This window comes from Dipodomys spectabilis, unplaced genomic scaffold (genome assembly GCF_019054845.1).
Source record: "Dipodomys spectabilis isolate Male_0828 unplaced genomic scaffold, ASM1905484v1 ptg000231l, whole genome shotgun sequence".
Taxonomy (NCBI): Eukaryota; Metazoa; Chordata; class Mammalia; order Rodentia; family Heteromyidae; genus Dipodomys; species Dipodomys spectabilis.
In genome coordinates, this window is record NW_024870908.1 from 7,263,336 (window position 1) to 7,287,765 (window position 24,430).

At 60.8% G+C, this 24,430-nt stretch overlaps 2 protein-coding genes across 4 annotated transcripts in view; both read right to left on the reverse strand.

The window, feature by feature from the left end:
- Nucleotides 1-990: 990 nt before the first annotated feature.
- Kctd5 (potassium channel tetramerization domain containing 5) lies at nucleotides 991-18,926 on the reverse strand. Its single transcript, XM_042698461.1, has 6 exons — nucleotides 18,673-18,926; nucleotides 10,262-10,370; nucleotides 9,855-9,946; nucleotides 7,007-7,102; nucleotides 5,962-6,087; nucleotides 991-2,529 (listed from the first exon to the last, which is right to left on the reverse strand). The coding sequence occupies exons 1-6, from the start codon at nucleotides 18,922-18,924 to the stop codon at nucleotides 2,500-2,502; spliced, it is 705 nt and encodes a 234-aa protein (XP_042554395.1). The 5' UTR covers nucleotides 18,925-18,926; the 3' UTR covers nucleotides 991-2,499.
- Nucleotides 18,927-19,114: 188 nt separating this feature from the next.
- Nucleotides 19,115-24,430, reverse strand: part of Pdpk1 (3-phosphoinositide dependent protein kinase 1) — a 70,076-nt gene continuing 64,760 nt past the window's right edge. For all 3 annotated transcript variants that reach the window (XM_042698456.1, XM_042698458.1, XM_042698459.1), the window contains one exon: nucleotides 19,115-24,303. In XM_042698456.1, the coding sequence (XP_042554390.1) occupies nucleotides 24,187-24,303 (117 nt within the window). In that variant the 3' untranslated portion in view covers nucleotides 19,115-24,186. The remainder of the gene's footprint in view (nucleotides 24,304-24,430) is intronic.

A 24,430-nucleotide genomic window follows, 5' to 3' on the forward strand; every position in this document is an offset into this window, starting at 1 on the left:
AAAGAAAAAAAAAGAAAAAGAAAAAAAAGCCAACCCTCTTCCTCCCCCCCAGCCTTCCCCCTCCCCTGGAAATTCCCTGTGTTTCCGGCTCCCCACTGTGCCAGACAGGCCAGCAGGCAGCTGAGGGAGCGCGGGGGGGAGCCGGGTGCAGAGCAGGGTGGTGTCCTCCCTGCGGCTCACGGGGAAGTCCACCAAAGTGCTGCTGCCGGTGATGCCAGAATAGCGACGTGCACACACACGCACATTGTAAGGGCTGGCGGAAGCCCCAGAAAGTCCCATGAGGGAAACAGTGGGTGGAGGACCCTCTGCACCCAAGAGCCCATGAGGGTGAGTCCCAGGCCCAGGAGCCTGCCTGGAAGCCGCCGCCTAATACTCAGATGCACGAGGACATGGTGGAGAGAAAAGCAAGAGCGACACCCCAGAAAGCCACATCGACACCTGTGGGCCGCCTGGGAAGCTGGCTCTGCAGAAAGGTGCTGGAGGCGGTGAGGAGGGACCTTTACTCCCCACTGGCATCGGGGCAGGGCCTGGGCCATGTGGCACCCTGCAAGGCGCCAGCAGTGGGAAACCCAACCCCAGACCTGCACGGTCCCGGCCCTGGCCCCGGCCCCAGCCTCTCTCCTGCCGCACCTGTGCACTGGATGCCCTGACGCCGCCCCCAGGCCCTGTCCCTGGCGCCCCTCCGGGCCGGCGGCAGGCAGGTGCCCGGGGCCCGGCCCGTCTGCCTCCTGCAGACGGGACAGGTGTCCGGGACACCCGCTGCACTGAGGCCTCTCCCAAAGGTCCCTGGGAGGCGTCCAGGTGGAAGGGGTGAGCGTGGTTTAACCTTAACCGTGCTACTGAAATCCACTGCAACTGTGGAGGGGAAAGGGGGAAGGGCCAAGCGGAACAATGCGGACGGGGCGAATGTAATCAAAGGACATCATATACACGCACAGCTTGCACAACTACTTTATGACAAAAAAATTTAAAAAATGACAGTTCCTGGACTCATTCATAAATACACAATTTTATTTGCTATTTTCAGGGGAAACTTAGGCATTGAACAGTAAGCTGATAAAATACGGATACCTAAAAAAGTATAAAAGTATAAATATCCCCTTTGAACAAATTTTAGTGAATTAAGTCTTAATATCTTTAAATTAAAAAAAAAAATCCCACAAGCCTATCTAGGATGTCAAGGTCATAAATCAAACAATGCTAAGCACACAGCAGCTCCCCAAAGGGCACCCCCACGGCCGGCAGGGGCCCTGGGGCGCCCCAGCTCCTGCTGGTGGCTGACGCCCCCCACCCCGGTACAACGTTTTCATAAACTTTTTAAGCCAAACATTTAACGACATACAAGAGACCTTACGGAAGGGGGGGGTACACCCGAGGTGCTGGAGAACACGGTTAATCAGGTTACTGGCAAAGGAGAAGAGGAAGAGGGCCCCTGGCGAGGAGCTTCTGGAGGCATTGGAACGGACAGGGTCCCGGCAGCCCCCTCCCGGGACCGGAGGCGAGGCGCAGAGCTCCCGGGGCCCGGGCGGAGCCCACAGGGGTGGGCTGTGGAGCCCAGCTGCTCCACGTCGTGACGGTGGGCAGCCCCGACGGGCGCCGTGTCACCGCTGAGTGCCCAAGGCCCAGAAATAGAGAGAGAACTGCATAGTTGTAGGAGGAGGTGAGGGCCGGTGGAAGAGACGCGATGCACTGTAAACATCCTCAAGTTTCGACGTGACCCCGAGAGCAGGCCCCGGAGCCGGTGGACAGGCCTCCCGCCCCAGCATCCACCCCGGCGCCACGAAGGCACTGGTGGGCGCCAGCCCCCCTCCAAGCCCGCGGGCAGGACAGACAGGGTGCCGCGGCCACCTCTGTGAAGTGAGCTAACAGAGACCCGAAACGCAGCACGTTCAGGCCTTTCTAGAGTATAAACACGGGTGGCCTGTCCACACTGGAAAAAAGGGGATGCAAAGTTCTCTCGCCTGGAAAATACACATCAGAAGCCTTGATACACCGCAGCCCCCGAGGCCAGAGGCAGAGGCCTGGCCCTGTGGGGGGAGTCGTGATCACGCCTGGAGGCTGGGGAGCTCCCTGACCCAAGATCAAGGGCTGGGCGCTCGGCATGAGCCCCGAGCCGGTGTGCCCACAGCAGGCACGGCGGCGCCCCTCCCCGGCCGAGGCCCAGGCTGTGTTTGTAGCACCAAGAACCCTGTCCTTCAAACAGTTTCGGGCCTGCACCAGCGGGCCGGGGCTCCCCGCCTCAGTCCCACGTGGCACTCAGAAAGAACAGCGTGAGCCCCAGAGATGGCCCACACCGGCCCCGGCCTCCTCCCCGCGGGGAAGCCGGGGCTCCGACAGCTGGGCCATCTCTCACCACCCACCTGCGAGGCAAAAAGGATCCGCACCCAGATCTCAAGAGAAATGATCAAAAGCAGGCTTCTCCTCACAGCCACGCCTCCCGACGTGGCGGCTCACGCTCTGTGGGAAAAGGAAATCGTCTCCTCGGCTGTCAGCACCGCCTCACATCCTGGAGCCCCGTTCTTGCAAAATCTGAAACAGGCCAAATGCACAGTGTGAGGACTCGGGGCGCGGGCAAGGAGGCACCTGATTGGAGGGCGGAGCCCGCGCCCCGGGCCCACACCCCTAGTTTCCACTGGAGCTCCCCCCCACCCCACGGCCCCCACGGCCCCCGCGGCAGGCTGCCAAGTGCCGCTGCTTCAGCCCCAGCAAGCCCGGGCCGCTGAAGACAGAAAAGGGAGAAGACGCGGACGCAGGAGCACTTCGCGGCTGGGGATGATGAGTAAGCTGGCGGGTGGCCCCGGCTGTGAGCCCCACGGATGTGGGGGGCCCCCAGGTGCCAGCTGCTCCTACCCATCCAACACCCCGGGCCCTGCCCACCCCAGGTGCCGAGGGGACAACACAGCCCACTTCGTGCGATCCTGGGCGTGAGTGGCTGAAGGCCGGCCCCAGCAGGTGGCACCTGTGCCCCGTGCCCCGGGAACAGCCGGACACGCCAGAGGGGGGTGAAGACAGCCTCGTCCACTCCACCGGAGGCCCAGAAGGACACAGCTCCATCCTGGCGGGACAGAGCCAGGGTGGCTTCCTGCGTACCCCACTGTCCTCCCGTAAGCCAGGCCCTACAGCGGGCGTGACCTCCATGGCTCTGAAAGAAGCTGCCCCCCACTCCCCGCCCCACGCGATGCTGGCCAGCCTCCAGTTGGCCCAGCAGCTGGGGATCCCAGAGGCCGGAGCCAGGCACCCGTCACTGCCCACGCCTCGGGCAGGGGACAGCGCGCCCGCAGCCCAGGAGGCCATGGAGCCCAGACCACAAGCCCACATCAGGATCCACGCTTGCGCCCAGGCTGAGCCTGATGCTGGGACTCTGTATAACATTAATAAGCAGCTGAGCACCAGCGCCTCACATGTGATCCCAGCTACTCAGAAGGCTGAGATCTGAGGATCATGGCTCAAAGCCGGCTTGGGCAGCAAAGTCTGTGAGACTCTTATTTCCAATTATCCACCCAAAAAACCCCCAGAAGTGGTGGCACTGTGGCCCAAGTGGTAGAGCGCTCACCTTGAGCAAAAGAGCTCAGGGACAGTGTCCGAGCCATGAGCGTGCGTTCAAGCCCCATGAGAGATAAAAAAAAATAAAAGTAGCACTTTGTATACCAGTATTATTTACATTTCCTTCTTTATGGGGAGAGTGTTTGAGACAGGGTGGTATATGTAGCCCAGGCTGGCCTTGAACCTGTGATCCTTCTGCCTCCCCAGTGTGGAGGGACAGGTGAGGGCCACCTGGCTGTCTACCGTGGCCTGGTGATGAATTCTCCCGCAGGGACAATGTCCCCTGGCTCCACACAGCGCGTGATAAACACTGCGGGTCCAGAGACAAATCCCATACTCACAGTGACCTCAAGGTACAACTGGTGGAGGGAAAGGCCTCTCGGCGGGAGGGCTGGGCAGGAGGGGACTGGCCCGGGCTGTGGCTGGGTGTGGCGGGGGCAGTGGAGAAGGCACCCAGCCTGTGTGGCCAGCCTGAGAGGCAGGGACCCCGTGGGGTGCCGCCGCCCGCCCTCCCCGGGGCCGCCGCCTCCGGGTCCCCACACACAGACAGACGCCAGGAGGGACGCACACGTGGGACCAGGCCCTGGACGTGGCCAAGGTGGCCCAGGGAGGCGAGCGCACGCGGGAGCCTGAGGCGGCCCCGCTGGAGGGGTGGCAGGTCGCCTGCCAGAGGCCGGCCGCAGCCCGCACTCACTGCCTGGCCCGCGGCTACTCTCGGGTCACCGGGGCCTATGGTCTGACCCCAGCCCTCCTGCCCCAGTGCTGTCCAGGGAAGGCCACTCCGGCAGGCCCCCCTCCCCGCAGGCAGCTCTAGTCACATCTAGGAGGCTCTGTCAGCTACAGGCAGGAGCGAGGGACAGCGGGTCACAGGTCAAGGAGACGGAGGTCGTGGGAGGAGCTCAGGGCCACGGAGCTCACCGTGACACACAACTTAACCTGCGTCACTGCTCTGGCGCCCGTGTCCTCGTCGCCACTCTGGTGTGGCGGGCAGCGAGCCGAAGGGAGAAGAAGACAGGGCCGTCAGCCACGCTCCGAGCGCCGGGTGCCCGACGCGCAGGGCACACGCGGACAGGCTTCAGTGTGAAAAGGTGGCCGTGACCACAGCCCACGGGACACAGCTCTGAGAGGCTTTCTGCCCTAACAAGCGCAGCCCTGGGCAGGGAGGGCAGGGCAGGGCGCGGCGAGCGGCGGAGGACCCGTCCAGCAAGCACGAGGCCCTGAGTTTAAATCCCAGTGTGACCAAATGAAGGAACGAATGAGAACACCCTCTAACCCCGAACTCCTCCCTTCTTTGGTGGGTAACTGGCAGGAACGGAATCTGCAGCCCGTCCCGGCGGGCTGCAGCAGCCGCTCCACCCAGAAGCTTCTGCAGCTGTCCTACTTCAGAGCCAGGTATTTTTGGAAAGGGAAATGGGGCCACATTTTCAACAGCAAAGGGACTGAGGGTCACGTGGGGGCCCTTGGGCAGTTGAAGGGCCACAGAGGGAGACGGGCCCGTTCACTTTCAGCGTGAAAACCATGAATTCAGAAATAGAAGGCTTCTAAAAATAAAGCCATTTGTAAGAGTCCCTCCACTGCTGGCTGCTCGAGGCGCGAGCCCACAGGAACCTCACCCCGGCTGGCACCGCAGCTGCAGCCTGGCTTCCCCCCAGGCGCCCGAGCCCCAGCACAGGAGTGTGGCGTGTGCGTGCACGTGTGTGTGCGTGTGTCACGCACAGGCTCAGTGGTGAGGGCCTCTCGGTGCCCAAGCCCTGGCCTGAGGACCAGGAAAGGCTCCGGGGATGGCTACTGGACACTGCCAGGGCCACTGGACAAGGGCTGGGTCGCCAGAGTCCCTGGTCCCAAGTCCTAGGTTAAACGCCCCGGTCTGGCCTCCACTCAACCCGCGCAACACCCTGGGCCTCCCGAGGGCCAGCAAGCCCCGCCAGCTGCCCAGTGGATGCAGCTCAGAGGTCTGAGGTGGTCCAGTCGGCCTGGAGCCAGGCCCAAGGATGCGTCGGGGAGGAAGGCCGGCGAGGTCAGGCCCCTCTGCGCTCAGCCCAGCGCCCCTCCCCCTCTGCGACACCCAGGACCCCTGTCCCTGGGGTAGGCGGCAGGAGGTCCTTTCCCGCACGCTCCGGCTGAGGCCGGCGGCACGCGGCTCACCGCGGCCGTCCTGAGGCTGAGCCGGCCAGCGGGCTGGAGGACGCCCGCAGCAGCGGCCTGCGCGGAGGACACGGACGGCCGAGGCACGGGAGCCCCGGAACCAGCCGCCAGGAGCTTCAGGGGCCCGCGAGCCACAGAGGCAGGAGGAAGGGAAGGCCTTTCAAGAGCCAAGCGGCGCGTGCACGATGTCGAGGGCTGGGGCACGGGACCCTCCCCCCAGGGGACCCCCACACCCGTGGGCCCTCCCTCCCAGCCGTGGGACCCTCCCCTCACCTTGGCCTTCTCACTGGGCTCACTGGTGGTGCCGTACGGGGTGTTGTGCAGCTCCTTAGAAACCACGCAGAGGAACTCGGCCTGGTCCTCGTTTCCATAGTTGTAGGAGGAGCCGATGCTGACCAGCTGGGGGAGACGCGGCCTGTGACGCGCAGCCCTGGCACCAGAGGCGCACGCGGCGCAGCCCGCAGAGGGAGGCGCGTGGAGAGCACCCCCCCCGCAGGAGCTCCTGCACCTGCCTGCACCTAACTTAACTGCTCGACGTGCCAGGACAGGCCCTCCCGGGGGGCCGGAGGGCTCGAGGCTGGGCTCGGCCCAGGGGACACTGACTGCCCCACCCAGGGAGAAGCCACAGTGTCACCTGCGGACTCACACCTGCACCAGCCGCTCCCGGCTCCCGCAGCTGGGGAGTGGCGGGAGCAGCCAGGACGGCCAGGGAAGGACCGCAGTCTGTATGACCACCAGCTGCTGGCCACGGCGGCACAGCGTGCCAACCCAGCTAGTCTCGCTCGGGAGACCTGCTCCTGGAGGAGGGGGGGGGGCGCCCCGTGACCTGTCCGGGTCACCCACAACAGGACAGAGCTTAGAGGACTTAGAAGAGCGCTTCCCCATCAAGCCAGAAGTCTCAAGACACTAGTGCCAACAAGAACGACCCAGCTCCAAGAGCCAGGATGGCAACAGGGCCCCAGAGAGCCCGGCCGGCAGTGCCACGAGCACCCACACAGCCAGGTGGGCATCAGCGATGCTGAACAGCCTGGCCAGACCCCAGGAGGGCCCAGCCCGCAGGCACCTGCAATCCCATATAACCTCTTCAAGCTGCTGAGAAAACTAGAAAGAAACCCAAATCCCTCACCCCGGGAGGACGCGGTCTCTCAACAGCCACCCCCCCACCCCCAAAACTCCCTACAGCAACTGTGCTGAGGGCCCTGGAACCCAGTCTCTAGGGGCCTCCTCCCGCAGCTAGGGCTGAGCCCCGATGCCCGGCCCTGGAGCTGGGGGTGGGGGGGGCGCTGAGCGCAGGCCCGGACGGGCGCGGGCCTCTCACCTGCTCGAACTTCCAGCCGTCGGACATGGTGGAGACCATCTGCGTGAGCTCCTCCTCCTGGCACTGCAGCACGCGGTACACGTGCTTCACCGGCATCTGCGCGGGTGGACAAGCACACATGAGAGAAAGCCACACCCGCACCCCACCCTAAGCAGTGCTGCGGGTGCCACACAGGGGCGGGCTCCCCGAGACCCCCATGGCTCGGTGCTCTGAGCTGCTGGGCGCCATGGTTTCCCTCCAGATAGGCATCTCCTTCTCAATCCCAACGCACAACAGGCCGCGCCCCTGACCCCCTCGAGCACATTCGGACATCTGTGTCTGCTCCAGGCCAGGCCACGTCAGACTTGCGAGTCTGTCTGGCGGAGGACCTCCCAGGAAAGCCTGGCCGGCAGGGGTGAGGCGCTGCCCCACGCCAGAAGAGCTTTCCACACACAGCCGCCAGACCCGCGGCCGCCCCACAGCGCCCCCTGACACCTCCTGTCCTGAGCTGGGCAGGCCAGGCCCAGGCCCTGCACGGCGCGGGCCTCCTGGCAGCACAGCCGGCACCACCGTGAGGTGAGGCAGAGGGAAGAGGAAGAAGACTGCAAAGCCCAGAGACAGGGAGTGTCCCGGGCTGCCCCACTCCACTAGCAAGGGCTGTGCACAACCCAGGCACGATCCTCCCCTGGCCTGGCCCCTAAGTGCCAGGCCACAGGCGAGCCTCCACCCAGGACACAGAGGGAGGGAGGAGCGGGGCGCCGCGGGCCCAGCGTGGTGTGGCTCGGGGCTCATTTCCCAGCATCCTCCTGGAGGAGAGCCTGCTGGGGGCGCCCCCCCCCCCCCCCGCTCTCAGGGGTGGGATGGCTCCGTGGCAAGCACAACGCTAACACCACGGTGCCTCCTTCCAGAAGGTGCTAGCCCAGCGCAGGTGCCACATGGTCACGTGGGAAGGCCCCAAGGGCGGGAGATGCTCTCCTCCCAGCCTCCCCGCAGCCCTGCTGGCCACGGGCTCTCTGCAGGTGTAGGAGAGGCGTCCTCCCACCCTCTCACAGGGCCTTCCTGCCTGCATGGCATCCCCTAAACCTCTGCACAAATGTCTGGGGGTGGGGAGGGGACGATCTCCTAGGTCAGGGGGAGGAGCTGTAGAGCGTGGCTGGAGGCCACCAGGATGGGGCTGGGGGGGGTCGGTGTGGGTGGGGCTGGGGGGGTCGGTGTGGGTGGGGCTGGGGGGGGTCGGTGTGGGTGGGGCTGGGGGGGGGTCGGTGTGGGTGGGGCTGGGGGGGGTCGGTGTGGGTGGGGCTGGGGGGGGTCGGTGTGGGTGGGGCTGGAGGTGGGGATGGAGGTGGGGTGTGGGAGTGGGTGTGGGGTGGGGATGGAGGGGGGGGTCGGTGTGGGGGTCGGTGTGGGTGGGGCTGGGTGGGGGTCGGTGTGGGTGGAGGTGGGGCTGGAGGTGGGGGTAGGTGTGGGTGGGGCTGGAGGTGGGGAGTGGGTGTGGGTGTGGGTGGGGCTGGAGGTGGGGGTCGGTGTGGGTGTGGGTGGGGATGGAGGTGGGGTGTGGGTGGAGGTGGGGTGTGGGAGTGGGTGTGGGGTGGGGATGGAGGGGGGGGTCGGTGTGGGGGTCGGTGTGGGTGGGGTCGGAGGTGGGGATGGAGGTGGGGTGTGGGGTGGGGATGGAGGGTGTGTGTGGGTGTGGGAGTGGGTGGGGGTGGGGATGGAGGTGGGGATGGAGGGGGGGTGTGGGAGTGGGTGGGGGTGTGGGAGTGGGTGTGGGTGTGGATGGAGGTGGGGTGTGGGTGTGGGAGTGGGTGTGGGTGGGGATGGAGGTGGGGTGTGGGTGTGGGAGTGGGTGTGGATGGAGGTGGGGTGTGGGTGTGGGAGTGGGTGTGGGTGTGGATGGAGGTGGGGTGTGGGTGTGGGAGTGGGTGTGGATGGAGGTGGGGTGTGGGTGTGGGAGTGGGTGTGGGTGGGGATGGAGGTGGGGTGTGGGTGTGGGAGTGGGTGGGGGTGGGGATGGAGGTGGGGTGTGGGTGTGGGAGTGGGTGTGGGTGGGGATGGAGGTGGGGTGTGGGTGTGGGTGTGGGTGGGGATGGAGGTGGGGTGTGGGTGTGGGAGTGGGTGGGGATGGAGGTGGGGTGTGGGAGTGGGGTGGGGATGGAGGGGGGGGTCGGTGTGGGGGTCTGTGTGGGTGGGGGTGGGGATGGAGGTGGCGATGGAGGTGGGGATGGAGGGGGGTGTGGGAGTGGGTGGGGGTGGGGATGGAGGGGGGATGGAGGGGGGTGTGGGAGTGGGTGGGGGTGGGGATGGAGGGGGGGATGGAGGGGGGTGTGGGAGTGGGTGGGGGTGGGGATGGAGGGGGGGATGGAGGGGGGTGTGGGAGTGGGTGGGGGTGGGGATGGAGGGGGGGATGGAGGGGGGTGTGGGGGTGGGGATGGAGGGGGGGATGGAGGGGGGGATGGAGGGGGGTGTGGGAGTAGGTGGGGGTGGGGATGGAGGGGGGGATGGAGGAGGGGTGTGGGAGTGGGTGGGGATGGAGGTGGGGAGGTGTGGGTGGGGATGGAGGGGCGATGGAGGGGGGAGTCGGGTGGGAGGGGGTGTGGGTGTGGATGGAGGAGGGGATGTGGGTGGGGATGGAAGGGGTGTGGGAGAGGTGTGGGTGTGGATGGAGGAGGGGATGTAGGTGGGAGTGGGGATGGAGGTAGGGATGGAGGGGGGTTCGGTATGGGAGTGGGTGTGGGGGGGATGGAGGAGGGGATGGAGGAAGGGTCGGTGTGGGAGGGGATGGGACAGCTGTGGTCAAAAGCCTCCCAGGGATGGAGGGTGAGCAGTGTTTACGGGGAGAAGGCACCAACGCTTTGGTCATCTGACTTACCTGTGATGTTTTGCTGTCTCGTTCTCTAATTTTGTCCTTTACAAGTTTTATTAGTGAGGTGATATTGTAAAATTCCGCTTCCTCCAACACTCCTGAAACAGAGGAACAACTGATCTTCACTTCACCTGCTCCGGCCTGCCAGCTCTGGCGGGGGGGGGGGGGGGGGGGGGGGGGGAGGGATGTGGAGCACAGGGCACCCTCATGCCCAGTAAGGTGTGGCACCACAACTGCTCCGAGCTGGGACTCGGGGACGTAACTGGGATTTCCCTCCAGCCGGAGGCCACCTGTCACCCTGGGCCACCAGCCCTTCCCCTGAGACCCGCAGCTCAGGAAGGTGCTGGCTAGTCCGTTTAGCACACCAGGACTGCCCCCAAGATCAAGTGTCTGGGCAAAAAACCACCACTTGCCTTCTTCTGCAAGGTCCTTGTTGATAACCAGCTTCCCGTGCCTCAGGTAGTTCAGCACAGGCCCGAAGTAGGTGGGGTCTCTGTCGATGAGATAGGCACCGGTTTCATCCTGCGAAGAATGAAGGCCGCGCTGTCAGTCCTGCAGTAGTTCTAGTCAGAGCAAGGCCAGGCCAGACCCACAGCTCAACTGCACAATACGTGGGCCCCCACGAGGGCCAGGCGGGCCCGTGCCAGCCTGCGCCCTGCCCCTGACACCAGGGCAGCAGTGCCAAGACCTCCACAGAGGGGTGGCCGCTTCCCGCCCTCAGCAAGGGGGCAGCCAGGCCCCCGGCCAGTGGCTGGGGAAGGCGATTTCACATATCCACGGTGGGTGCGGCTCCCTTGGGCCTCTGCAGGCGCTGGCCACGGCGGGTGGACAGGCCTGCGTGGGAGCTGCAGGGCCCGAAGGCCCGCCAGGCCTGGAGCCAGCCACGAAGCAGGATGTCCTGCCAGGGCCTTGCTTCCTCACAGCCCTCCCAGACCCAGGGCAGCGGCCCCGCTGAGTGCGGGGTTTCCTCCACCGCCCGCAGCTGCACACCCATAGAAACCTGCCTGTCCCGGGCCGGAGGGACAGGCTGGGGGGTCGGGCGGCCCATTCTCTCTCCTGGTGGTTTCTCGTGACTTCACCCTCATCCTCCTGGAGGCTTCCAGAAAAACGAGACCCAGGGAGCCCAGGGCGTTTGCAGTCACCTAACCGCGGCCACGGCGGGAGGGCGGCGAGAGTGAGAGCCCACGAACCCAGGAGCCACGCATGCGCCACGCGAGCCTGCGGCTGCTCGGCTCCGCAGGCCACTCAGCACCCCAGCCGCCGAGGAGGCGTGGCGGGGGCGGCAGGAACACCTCTCCAACCCCAGCCCCTCACACTGCCACTCGGTCCAGGACAGCACTTCACCATCCCCGGCAGCTTGACGCGCATCTTAAAACCCACGCGAATTTCCCGCTGGAATTCCTGTACTTCTATTACTATTACTTTTTTGTTTTTGTTTTGTCGGTCGTGGGGCTTGAACTCGGCCTGGCACTGTCCCCGAGCTCTTCTGCTCAAGGCGAGTGCTCTACCACTTGAGCCACAGCACCATTTCCAGTTTTCTGGTGGATCATTGATGATAAGAATCTCAGAGATATTCCTAGCCTGGCTGGCTTTGAATCACAATCCTCAGATCTCAGCCTCCTGAGTGGCTGGGATTACAGGCGTGAGCCACCAGCACCTGGCTACTGTTTTAAGAGACAGGGGCTTCACTACGGCCTCCAAACTTATGATCCTCCTTGGCTGCTGAGTGCTACGATTACAGGCGTGCACTACCACAGCTGGCCATCCTGTTCTTCTCTGACTATGAACGTGTCTTCCCACGCTGGGCACCGGCGGCTGTAGCCCCAGCTACTGAGGAGGGCTGAGATCTGAGGATCAAGGTTTAAAGCCAGCCCAGGCACACAAGTCCAAGAGACTGCTATCGCTAACTAACCAACAAAAAGCCAGACGCAGAGTCTACCTGTGGTAGAACACTAGCCTTGACAAAAAAGCCAAGTAAGCATGCTTGGCCCTGCTTAGTCCAGTCCAGCATGAGCACGCACACAGTTTCCCAAGAATCTCACAGGAAGCCACAAGCACGGGTCGCTCAGGCAGGAGCACCTCTGGAAACCATGCTCGGGACCAGACCCTCAGATCTGGGTGGAGGGCTGTCCGTCGCTGGCCGCTGCCTGAGGGAGCAGCGCCAGCGGGGGGGGGGGGGGGGGGGGGGGGGGGGGGGCAGGGCGCTCCAGACACACCGCTGCCCCGCTGGTGTCGTGGTTGGCAGGACCGGAGCCCCAGCAGGGCAAAGGCCCATGTGGCGCTGCGCAGGCAGGGCAGGCAAGGACACTTCGTCGGTGGATCACTGAGGGCGCTCTCGTCTGCTTCCTCTGGGTGGAGGTGAGCTCCAGGCACAGGGCTGGGGAGGGGCAAGACCTCCCCACCCCCCCCCCCGCCCACCCCCTTCTGCAGGATCTGTTGGTGGGAGATGGCAGCCTCTACAGAAAGGGCCAGGGTCTTAAGCTCAGGGCCTCCATTCCTCTACCCTCCATTCCACGGGCTGGGCTGCCAGTGGGCGCACAGGCTGTCAGGAGACGGTGATGATGGGTCTAGCCATCATCTCCGCAGGACTGCCGGCACCGCGCGCTCCTCCTGGAAGCCCTCGACCCTTGGGTGCCACACGCCTGACACCTAAGGCACTAAGGGGAAGTGGTTGGGAGGCAGGCCAAGGCTGGACACCGCGGATGGCCGTGCGTGGCGGATGGCCGTGCATAGCCGTTCTTCCTCTTTTCTGACCATCTCTAATTTTTTTTGTTGTTGTTTTTTTGGGTCCGCTCCTGGGGCCTGAACTCTGGGCCTGGGCGCTGTCCCTCAGCTCTTCAGCTCAAGGCTAGCACTCTACCACTTGAGCCACAGCGCCACTTCCAACTTTTTTCTTTTTGCTTATGTGGTGCTGAGGAATCAAACTCAGGGCCTCAGGCATGCAAGGCAAGCGCTCTACCACTGAGCCACCTTCCCAGCCCCATCCCTATAACAGGCACGGGCTACCTGAACATGGTGGGGAGGTTTGCCTTGTGTTTTATAGAAGAGCTAGAATTAGGACTGCTCGCTCAGCTGAGTGGGAGCCCAAGGGGCGGGCCGCGAGTTCAAGTTCTGAGAGTAGCTCAGGAGAGGAGCGACAGCGTCCGGGAGGGTGGGCTGTGGGGAGCGTGTTGTAGAGCAAATGCAGCGAGCACTCTAGCAACCCCCCCCCATCTAACCCACACCAATACCCCCACCAGCCTGGGAGACACACTTGGCTTTCTTCCTCTGAAATCACAAGTCACGTTTCAAGTGACTCCACGTTCACATGCAAACCCTCGCCTGTACCCTTCTGACTTGTCCCCCACAAGCCTCAACCCCAGAGAGGCCTTTGACACCACCGGTGACCGATGAGGACCGCCAGCGACCAATCTGCACCCTGCGCCTGCCACCTCCACACCAGCACCCCTGCGGTGGCCCCAACTCCTAACAGCTTGCGAGGGTCCGGGAGACCCTCCCGCTCAACTTGCTTCTGCCACACGGTCCTGCGCTGCCTGTGAGCACCGGGGAACAGCAGCTTCGGGTGAGGCAGGGAGGGGCGAGCGGCCGGCTCCCCTGGGAGGAGCCCCTCACATCTCAGGCCTTGGCCTCCCAGCTCCAGAGGGCAGCAGCCCCGCCACACCGCTGGAACCGAGAATGGAGGACGCTGACATTCCCGAGTGCGAGTCACGGGAAGCTCGAAGCAGATGTGATGGGGGCTCGCCCTCCCCCCACGAGGCTCTCGTGGCTTCTTGTGGAACAAGCCTGCTCCTGATTCCCGGGTGGGCAGGTGCACGGCCGCGGTGCGGGCTCTGTGCTCTGGGCTGGGGTCGCCCACCCTGGTGGTTTCCTAACTTAGGACAGTCCACAGCAGACACGCGCTGCCACCGCTTTGAGTGTGTGGATCTGTCACGCCACCAGTGGCAGCAGGCGGGAGGTAGCAACGGGGACTGCGGCGATGAGCAGGGACCGGGCTGCACAAACCAAGCCTGGTGGGTCTGTGGGACTGGGGTGCGGCCGCCCCAGCCCGAGTCTCCCCACTCTGTGCAGAACACTGCGCCCCGGACAGCCCGGCCAAACATTCACCCCTCAGCTGTGGGGCCCGAAGCGGTCCCCTCCGCAGTCCCCAGCAGCTTCAAGATGGCCTCTGCGGGACAGACAAGGCAGAGAGTTCTTGATTTCCTGCTGGGACCCAAGGGCACCCCTGGCTCCTTTTCCTCCCCACCGTGGCCTGCCCAGTCCCCAGTGGCACCTGCGCCTCCCTCAGTCCGCACAGGCCCGACCTGCAAAACCAGGCCGCGGAGCGCAGAGGTGCCACAGCCGCCAAGGACCTGAGAGCCATGGCCGCGGGGGAAGCCGGGCGGGGCGGGCTCGCTGCCCTCTGGGGCTGGAGCCCAGGGTCGGCGAGTGCACACAGAGCACAGGGCCGGGCAGCATACTGGAACCCTGGCGCTGTGCTTCACAGGCTCGCTGCTGCCCAGGCAGCCCGGCCCCGGCCCCTCGGCAAGGCTCCTGACCGGCACCCATGAGCCTCGGGGCCGCCCAGCCCCACTCTGGAAGGTTCACAGCAATGACTATGCACAAGACAAACATTAAGAAATCTCTGTGGGGAGAAAGCATCTGGATGCGTTCTTTTAAGAAATGAAGTACAGGGGCTGGGAAGGTGGCTCAGTGGTAGAGCGTTTACCTTGCATGCATGAGGCCCTGAGTTTGATTCCTCAGCACCACATAAGCAAAAAAAAAAAAAAAAGCTGGAAGTGGTGATGTGGCTCAAGTGGTAGAGCGCTAGCCTTGAGCTGAAGAGCTGAGGGACAGCGCCCAGGCCCAAATGAAGTACAGGCTGGGTGCCGGTGGCTCACGCCTGTCATCCTAGCTACTCAGGAGTCTGAGACCTGAGGATCGCGGTTCAAAGCCAGCCCGGGGATGGAAACTCTGTGAGACTCTTATCTCCAATTAACCACCAGAAAACCAGAAGCGGTGCTGTGTCTCCAGTGGTAGAGCTCTAGCCTTGAGCTGAAGAGCTGAGGGACAGCGCCCAGGCCCAGAGTTCAGGCCCCACGACCAACCAAAAAATAAATAAATGAAATTGAAGCACAAGAATAAAGCAATGACCACTACGTGCGTCCATCACTACACCACCCCAGTGCCAGGTGGCAGCTCCTGCCACCTCCCATGACTGAGCAAGTGAGCCTCTGGTCAGCGAGGAAGTCACCGTAACGCCAGTCACAGTCACCACCACCACACACAGTCAAAGCCAGGCTCCTTCCCAACTTCAAAGGCTGTGGCGGGGGCCTGGTGTGCAGAGGGACCACCGCAGGAGCGGAGCGCACGCTGAGCTCTGGAAGGGAGTCGGGGTGACACCTGGCCTGGCGTAAGGACACCAGAGAGGGGGCAGCGCGCTGCCCCGCCTCCGCCTCCACCTCCGCCTCTGTGCTCACTGGGCAGCAGCTTCATGGGCCCCGCCCTTTTGGAGACAGAGCGGCCACACCCATCCGGAGGCTGAGGCACATCTGTGGGTTCCGGGAACACTCCGTGGAAAACCTGGCAAGTGCTGTCAGACTCCTGGGCTAACCTGAGACCAGGCACTGCCTACTGGAAAGAGGGCCAGCCTTGCAGCAGATGGCCATGGGGCCTAGGCCTGGGAGGAAGGGTCCAACTTCCCATGAAAGGACAGGTCCATCCTTCCCAACACTGGCCTGCTCACAGCCAACGGGCTATGTGCCTTGCATCAGGTGATCACAGACTCAGAGAGGTCAAGCACCTGTGGTAGAGGAGGTGGGAGATGCAGCCCAGGCTCCACAGCTAGGACCACAAGCATCAAAACGAAACCTGCTTCATGCCTCCTCCATGTCCAGCACACAGGCCATTTGCAGGACTCTGCCAGGCCACTGCTTCTCTGACTTAAGTTCTGCAGAGCATAATCGACCATTTCCACTCTAAGCAATCCCTACTTCTCCTGCCAAGCCAGTAGCCGATCCAAAGATGGCACTCCCGCCCTTCCCTAACCCTTCCTACCCTTCTAACCCTAAAACTCACCAGGACCAAGTGCCCTCGGAGTGGGCACCGGAAAGGACTGCAGGGCCTGATCACAGGGCACACCATGACCACCCCCCAAGATCCACCAGGTGCCACCCTGTCTGCCCCTTCAAGCTGGGACAGCGGCCCTGTGCCAGTGGCAAAAGCTCATGTCCTACTTTGAGTTTTCTGGAGGCCTGGCAAAGGAACCCATGTCAGTCAGGATAGCTTCCAACTCCAGCGTCTAGGTGTCCCTGGCCTCCTGAAGTGTCTCCACGCTAAGTCAGGGGCCAGTGAAGGGACACACAAGCTGTGTTTACGGCAATGCCTCCGGAATACAACAGCTGGGAATACAGACAGACACAGCCAAAGGGGAGCAAACCCTCCCCACAGGCAGCTCGGGAAGGAGTATGAGTTTGGCCTGCCCCAGGGACAACATGGGGAAGAAAAAAGACAGGACAGCAGACGGCCAACACCAGCACAGTCCCGCTGGACTGTGTCTATACAGAGAACTTCACACCAGCGGTGACAGGAGACCAGAGGGCGAGGGTCTGGGGACACAAGCATGGCCAGAAGTGGGTCCCAATTTAGGCTCTAAGAACTGGGGGGGATGGAGGGGTGCAGTAGATGGAAGTCTTCATGCCAGCCCCTGCAGAACCCCAGAAGGTTTTGATTTGAAGGGTCCTCACCCAACTCCCATCCCACCACGGCACCTGGCAAGCGCAGGAGCTCCACAATCACTACTGGTGGGCCCGATGCCAAATGCCCAACACTAGGCCCCGTCCCTGGAAGGGGTCTTGTAGCAGGTTCCCGCTGAAGTCCAACTCTAGGAACAGCTATCAGCTATTCTTTCCTCAATCTCTAATGAGGTCAGTTTGGAGATCCTCACAAGTGAATCAACATCCTGTTTGTCTTCAATATGTAATTAATGGCCTCCCACTGCTAATACCCCTATCCTCCACCCTCCGCCCTCAGATTCCTTACCCTAGGAGGTATCTCCTTGGACATTCTTTCATCAGAAGCTTGGGAGGGGGCCGAGAAGACCCTCCTGTTATACATTTTCTCACGTGAAATATCAGTTTAGTGACATGACTAGTGAGAAACACTCTTTCTGGCAACTTATCTGTGACTAGAACTAACCCTTATCTATTGCTACCAACTGTATGAGAGACTGTATCTGCTAGATTACCTGTATGTTCTGAATTTCACTTTGACATTTCTGAAACAGAATACGATTTTTAAAAACCAACTACAACAAAGATACATTCTGATAGATAAGATTGCACACACATACACAAGGATCACAACTGCAGTAAAGCCTAATTCTTAAAAGTAGCTGTAAAAATAAAATGATGGGATGAATCAACTTGACTAGTCTACAGTCATTGGGCTCTGAATCTACTGTTTCAGTGCTGCACAGGCTGCCACTGCCTCAAAAGAACCCAATGGACAGAACAATTCAAAATCGAGTTAAGCAAAGCGGGGGATATTGCTGGAGTAGAAAGTCAAGTAAAGGATCAGAAAAAGATTAAGAACAACAGTAAACACTACAAGAGAGAAACCACAGCTGACAAAAGCCTATTTCTATCCTGGAGATGGCAGTCATTTTCCAGAGGTCAAGTCTCTAAGTAAGAGTAGGGAGCTTGATCAAATGAGAACTGGGAACAGCTGGAGAAGGGGAGGGGGTGGGGGAGACAAAGGGAGAGGAGGGAGGAGAGTTCAGAGAGCGTGCGTTCAAGGCCCTAATTTCTGCCCACTATGGGTGTTTTTGTGGCGACCCGAGTTCTCATGTCCTGACACCGAGAACTGTCTCCGTCAGGATTTTCTAAGTGGAGAGAGCTCCTCGTCTTTTTGGAAAGCCTCCTGCAAATATGGCAAGCTGGCAAGGAACACTGCCAAGCGCAGTCGTATAGGTTCTACTGGGAAATCCAGTCAAGTTTAGTGGCTCGTGACTGCCACACCGGAGAAGTCCACGCACCCTCCCCGAGCCTGCATCCCGCGGCTCCCGCGTTCACCTTCCTGACCACGCTCTCCTCGGCGTACGCAGCAAGTTAGGTTCGTTACTATCTGCACAACAACGCGCACGCAGTCTCGGTCGGAGACTCGGCCGTGAGCCTGGACACTGCCGTTCTTTTGCAAGGCTGGCAGGAAACGACGCCTAGAAATCAAGGTAGAACAAAAAAGGCTCCCCGCCGCTCCCCTCTCCCGCGAAGGAAGCCATCTTCCGCGGAGGGGCTGGCGGCCCCGCGCGCGGCCGGGACGGAGGGAGCCCGTCCCCGGAGGCCCCCGCCCCCCGAGCTGCGCCGATTCAAACGTCGGCCCCGGGCAGCCGAGGGGACCGCCACGGCGCCCCGCGCGCGCACGCGCACACGCCCGGCCACGCCAGGCGAGGGAAGAAATAAAGTAGGTCCGAAACAAAGTCCAGGGTCTGGGGCGCCTCGGCCTCCGCCTCCTCCGCCGCCGCCGCCGCCGGCCTCCCCGGCCCCGCCGCCGGCCTCCCCGGCCCCGCCGCCGCCGCCGCCGGCCTCCCCGGCCCCGCCGCCGGCCTCCCCGGCCCCGCCGCCGGCCTCCCCGGCCCCGCTGGCCCCGCCGCCGGCCTCCCCGGCCCCGCCGCCGGCCTCCCCGGCCCCGCCGCCGGCCTCCCCGGCCCCGCCGCCGGCCTCCCCGGCCTCCCCGGCCCCGCCGCCGGCCTCCCCGGCCTCCCCGGCCCCGCCGCCGGCCTCCCCGGCCCCGCCGGCCCCGTCGCCGAGGAGGGCGGGCCGAGGCGCCCGCCGGCCCGCGAGGCCCTCACCTTGTCCGAGTCCAGGTCGGGGTCGGCCTGGCACAGGCGGTACAGGAAGGACTTGGGGTCCCGGCACAGCGTCTGCCGGGTGGTGAGGAAGTAGGTGCCGCCGACGTTCAGCCGGACCCACTTGGACACGCCGCCCGGGCGCTGCGCCAGGGCGCCGAGCCCCGCGCTGCAGCGGCGGCACAGGCCGCCCCCCGGCCCCGCCCCGAGGCCGCCGGGGGCCGGCGACAGCAGCTCGCAGTGGTTCTCCGCCATGATCCCAGCAAGCCCTGCCACAGTGCTGCCCGGCCGGAAGCGTCCGGTCCTTAAGAGTGTCCTCCGGAGCAAAGCGCCCGCCCCGGCGTCACGCGGAAGTTCCGGCCCGGAACGCCGGCCGGCAGCGCCCCCTTCCGCCCGCCGGCCCCGCCCCCGGCCCCGCCCAAGGAGGAGCCAGGCCGCGAAGCAGTACACACTACATGCTTTTATTACAAGACTACTGAGCATACGAGGGAAATTCATCATTCAGTAACTACATCGAAAGCACAGATACTTGAAAAAAGGGAAAAAAAGATTCATTAAATTATGATATGATTAAACTATGACCAAATAGAAAATTTATATAATAAAGCCAGAAAAAAAGTTGTAAAATATAGTTTACAATAATTATTCACATTCAAGGCTGTACATCAATACATACAACAACGGTGGCCCCGAACATGAATTCAATCCAAATAATTCATATATTAGAATTTAAATAACACAGACTGAACTAGAGGCCAACCTTAGCCAGCAAATAACCTTATATAAGAATAAAAATACAAAAGTGTATATCCTAGTATCATTGCATTATTTGTTTTCATAAGTTTTTTTTTTTTAAATTTTTGCTTTGCCTGTACATCACAGTTACAGCTACAGACCAGGTAGAAAATATTACACACGTTCTAACTGACTGCCACCAACCTGAACGACAGCAACATACTATTGATTCGTCCTATTTCAGTTACGGACAAGCTGCAGCAGCTCAAAAATACTGTTAAGTTTAATTTGTCCACATCCAATCAAACTATTGTCATGACAAGAGTTTGTCACTGACACAATAAACTACTTGTAGTCATTATGCCGGACAGCTAGACTAGGGAGGGGGCTGCACTGGTAAAAAAAAAAGTAAAATTAAAAATAAAGCTTGCCCTTTGTAAAAAGTCTTACTTTTTACAGATGTTTGGTTTCTTCATACTAAAGAAACGAGTTACAGGGAAATTCCAGGTACACCAGCTAATTCATTTGCCCACCATCATCATCTCAGCGACAGATAAAACTGCTTGTTGCTAAACACAGTTTCCTCCCTAGAGCCTGATTTAGAGTCCTGCAGGCTGGGCCAGAAGCTAGTGCCCCTCAGAGGTGTGAAGGGGCTCCAGACATATTCTGCCTAAAAAGAACCACAGCGACCTAGGTCACCACCAGTTAATATTGCACCTGCAGAGAAACAACACACAAACAGTGTATGGCGACCTCTCCCAGAAAGGGGACCTCTGTGTTGCTCTCCTGGCAGCTTCCCATCTCAGCAGGAAGCACCCTAGGTCTTTGGGCTGGTCAAGGAGGAGTCTCCAGGCATCAGAGGACAAGAGGCCATAAGCTCTGGTAGAGTCAAGTGGCACTGAGTCGGGTGCCTGGAAGAATCCTGTTTCCTACCTAAATCAATGGACCACCGCCCAACCTGAAGAAACAAGAATCAAATCTGGGTAGTCTCAAGACCAGTCAATCTACAGCACTATGGGCAGAGGGGAGAAAGAAGGTGGCCTTACCTCCATACCAGCCGGGGCATGCACCACACTGTACAAGAAAAAGGCCAGACCTCCTGAGGGTCACACAAAGGAGCTTTTATAAAACCCAATCATTTACATGGTTTCTTTTTCAAAGCAGAGCTTTTACTCCACTATTGATCCCAAATAGCCCAATGAACTTTGAGTCTATAAACGTAATTACGAATCACCCACTAAGCATGTGGCAAAGGTCAGTACAACACTTTTATCTCTGCTAACTGCAGAAACAGATTCAGTACCATTGTGGTCACAAATGACAAGATTGTGAAAACATCACCAAGCACTTGGAAGCCATAGCAGCAGGAATGGAAGAGACTAACATGCAAGCATGACCAGATTCTTGCAATGAAAATAAGGAAGCTGGTTCTCAGGGGGAGAAAAAAAAAATCCGTTGAAAAGGGATGGGGGAAGGAGAGTCATATTCAAACATCGCTTGGAACACACAGCGTAGCAGGACTGTTACTGGAACACAGAGCATCTGAATATGAGACCAAAGGGAATCTGTGCCATGAAAAAAGTCGTCTGACACAAACATACCACTTGCAGGTATCTGAGGGGGAAAATGTCTAAGGTAAAAAACCAAAAACTGATTAGGATATTCATCACAGCATTAAATAATGAAAACCAAGAACTCATCTACAAAAAGGAAATGGTCAGATAAATTGATAAAATGTACAACCATTGGACTCTACCATCACTAAATACTTGCTTCAACTGTCCATGGCACAGGGAAATGCTTGGATATCAAATGAAAAAGCTGGATGTAAAAGTATGTGCATGTTGTATGTTCCCAGTTTAGTTAGGAAAGCAAAAAAAAAAAAAAAGGGGGGGGGGGGAGGTGTAGCTCAGTGGTAGAGCACTTCCTGCATCTTGAGTCCCTGGGCTCAATTTCCAACACTGCAAAAAGGAGGAAGGGGGGGGTGAGGAAAGGGGGGGGATTAGGGAAGAGAAAAAGGAAAAAGGGAGGGAGGAGGAAGGAAATAATATTGGGGGGCAGGTAGGGGCAGGATCTAGGTCAAAATGCTCATAGTAGCCCCTGGTTGGTGAGTTCGTCGTTGATCTTTTACCAGGTGCTCCTCTGCTGGCATCTAAGACTGTACCACAAGGCCATCCTCAGGCATGGACCACAGACACCAGAGGCCTAGAGGTGAATTTCCGCCAGCGCTGGCCTGACAAGTTTCTCAAAGCAAACTTTCCGCAAGCCTCCAGGAGGTTAGGGCTCAGCACGGCAGCCATGCCACGGCGCCACCGCCTGCAGTGGATGGCAGCCACACCACAGTGCCGCTCCCTGAAGCGGAGGGGCTCAGAGCTCCACACAGGGATGCCACTTCTCTAGCTGAGGGCACAGACAAAGGGGTAGGACCCACCCGTCCAAGTCCGCTTTTCCATGTCCTACGGTAGGGTACAGTGGACAGGAGTTACGACTACAGCCTCAGGTCCTCCCATACTGGTGGGAGGGACCAAGAGGGTGTGCTTCCAACCTTCACACCCACCCTGCTTCGTAGGCCACAGGGCCACCAGGGCTTCGGGACAGCAGGTTCCCCTCGTTCCCCTTGGCAGATCCCAAGTGTGCTGCTGGGCAGGCTAGCACCCACACACCTGTCCTACAGGGCAAGGCGCCGGCCTGCATGCCGTGGGTGGCTCTGATGGAAGGGAGGTATGGCCTTTAACAAAAGGCCAGGAAAGAGGGAGTGGGAGGATGGAGCTGCGGCAGGCAGGGCCGGGTCGCCAGCTCAGCTGCCCCAGAGCGGTGGCTGCCGGCAGGACGGTTGGGTGGAGCGAGGAGGTAGTGGCACTCTCCAGCCGGAGGCAGCGACCAAGCCTAGCTTCAGCCTCACTCTCTCCTCTGCAGCCAAAATGATGCCTTGTTTGTGTATGCAAGAGCCGGGAGCCCCCACCACACAGGTACAGGCTGTTCTCCAGAGGGCTGAAAAGGCTAACCAGTTACAAGGGAAAGGAGCCGATCAGGAACTCGAACAAATTCCAAGCTGGCTCCACACAGGCAAGCCTCTTCAGCAGCTGGGAGAGGGGCCCGCAGGCCGAGAGCTGCAAGCCAGGCAGTGTCACGCTCCCCAGGGACAGGCACGGCCCTGACCCTGGCTGCTGACCCCCTGGAAAGCCCAGGGAACATTTCTGCTCTTCTCCAGCACTCCACACTAGCACAAACAGCAGGACCTGCATCAGCACTTTGCCCCCGGCTTAAAAGGAGCCACTTGGCACACAGGCGGTCAGCGGGGACGGGAGGGGCAGGGGCTTTTCTGCGGAAGCCATTTACTGGGGCCTCTGTGAGTCTACAGGAATGGAAGTGTTCCTGCCCTGGGGACAGGGCGTCCGAGGTGTACCTGCAAGCAGACTGTCTGTTCCTCTCCTTCCCAGAGCGTCCCCACCAGGGACAGCTTGGGCAGCGAGGCACGGAGGAGCCTCTCAGGGGCGCTCTGCCTGAGCAGAGAAGGGAGCCAGGCTGGTGTGTGCCAGGCACCCCCACTGCAGAGCAGACCACCACCGCGGGGCATCCACAGCAGCGCCCTGGAATGGCAGGGGACAGACAGGGAGGCAGGCGTTGGGTTTAAGTGGGCTGTTCTCATGGCCTGGGCATCAGTGAATAACATTTTTTGGTAGAAATCCACTCTTTATGGACCAAATAGGCTTTAAAATTTTCAATGTAGAGACACAAAAGCTGAGCTAGCTGAGAAGTGTTTACCCATAATACAAACGGGGCATGTGCGGATGGGCCAGAAACTGACAGAGCCTGAGACCACTGGCCCCAGGGTTCTCTCAGACCCTCCTTGTGCGGCAGCAGCCGGCACACTGAGACCTTTCCAAGACTCTCAGGAGGTCTGTGGCCCTACTTGCCCCCTGGAGGCTGACAGCCTAAGCTGTTCTGGCTGGTGCCTCCAGGGGGCCTCCTGGCCTGGCCCAGGTGCAGTGATCCAGCTGGGTGCTAACCGTTCCTTGGCTGATGGCATTCCTCCTGGACATACATTTGGCATGGTGTCCACTGCACTGACGGACACTGCTAGGAGGTGGGCTGCAGAAGTGGAGCCTGGCGGGACTCCCTGCAACCGTAGCTGCCTGCGCTGCATGTCGCCTCCAGCGCAGGGAGCGCAAACATCACAGGCAGCGAGGCCCTGCTAGAGGCGCCGAGGGCCAGCCACACGTCCGGGTCGGGCACGACAGACCCAGGGAAGGCAGTGCGCACCCAGAGCCAAGACCCTGGTGCCCACAGCCAGCTGGCGGCAGCTCAGCCCAGCAAAGGGGTGTAGAGGCTCCCTGGTGAAGGGCTCTGTGACAATGAGGGTGGGCACAAAGAGCCAAAATACATCCAGCCCCTCAGCCGCAGCAGAAGCTGGGGCAGGTGGGAGGAGTGGTAGCGGGTACAAAGTTCCCCTGGATGCTAGGAGGGGCTGGTGATGCCGAAGGTGGCCACTGGTCTGGGCAGGAGCTGGGTCTCCACGGGCACAACAGCATGTGGAAGCCTCCACAGAGCACAGAGAGCAAGCAAAGCAACCCTGAATTCCTGTTTGCTATTGGTTTTGTTCTTTGTGTAGTTGGGTGTTTTTTTTTCTTCTTTTCTTTTAAATAAAAAAGCTGCAAGGTTCCCGCCATCTGCGTTCTTTGAGGTGGCCGGCGGCAGGTGGTCTGGAAGCGTCCTGGTGGCGGCCGAGCCGCGCCAAGAGAGGTGTCCTGGCAGCGAAGGGCAGCCCGGCCGCAGGACATGTCACTGCACAGAGGCATCTGGGTGGCTCTGGTATCGCTGCCTCCAAACCTCCTGGATCTTCCTGCACCACTTGTGAGCGTTCCCACTTGGATCCATCAAGTAGTACGTCCTGTTAGGCTGCAAAGACAGAGCACCTGATGTCCTCCAGGGAGTCCCCTAACCCACCCCAGAGAGCACCTAATGTCCTCCTGTAGCACCTTCACCAGGTCTTCCACACGCGCAGAAACTAAACATGCAGGTGAGT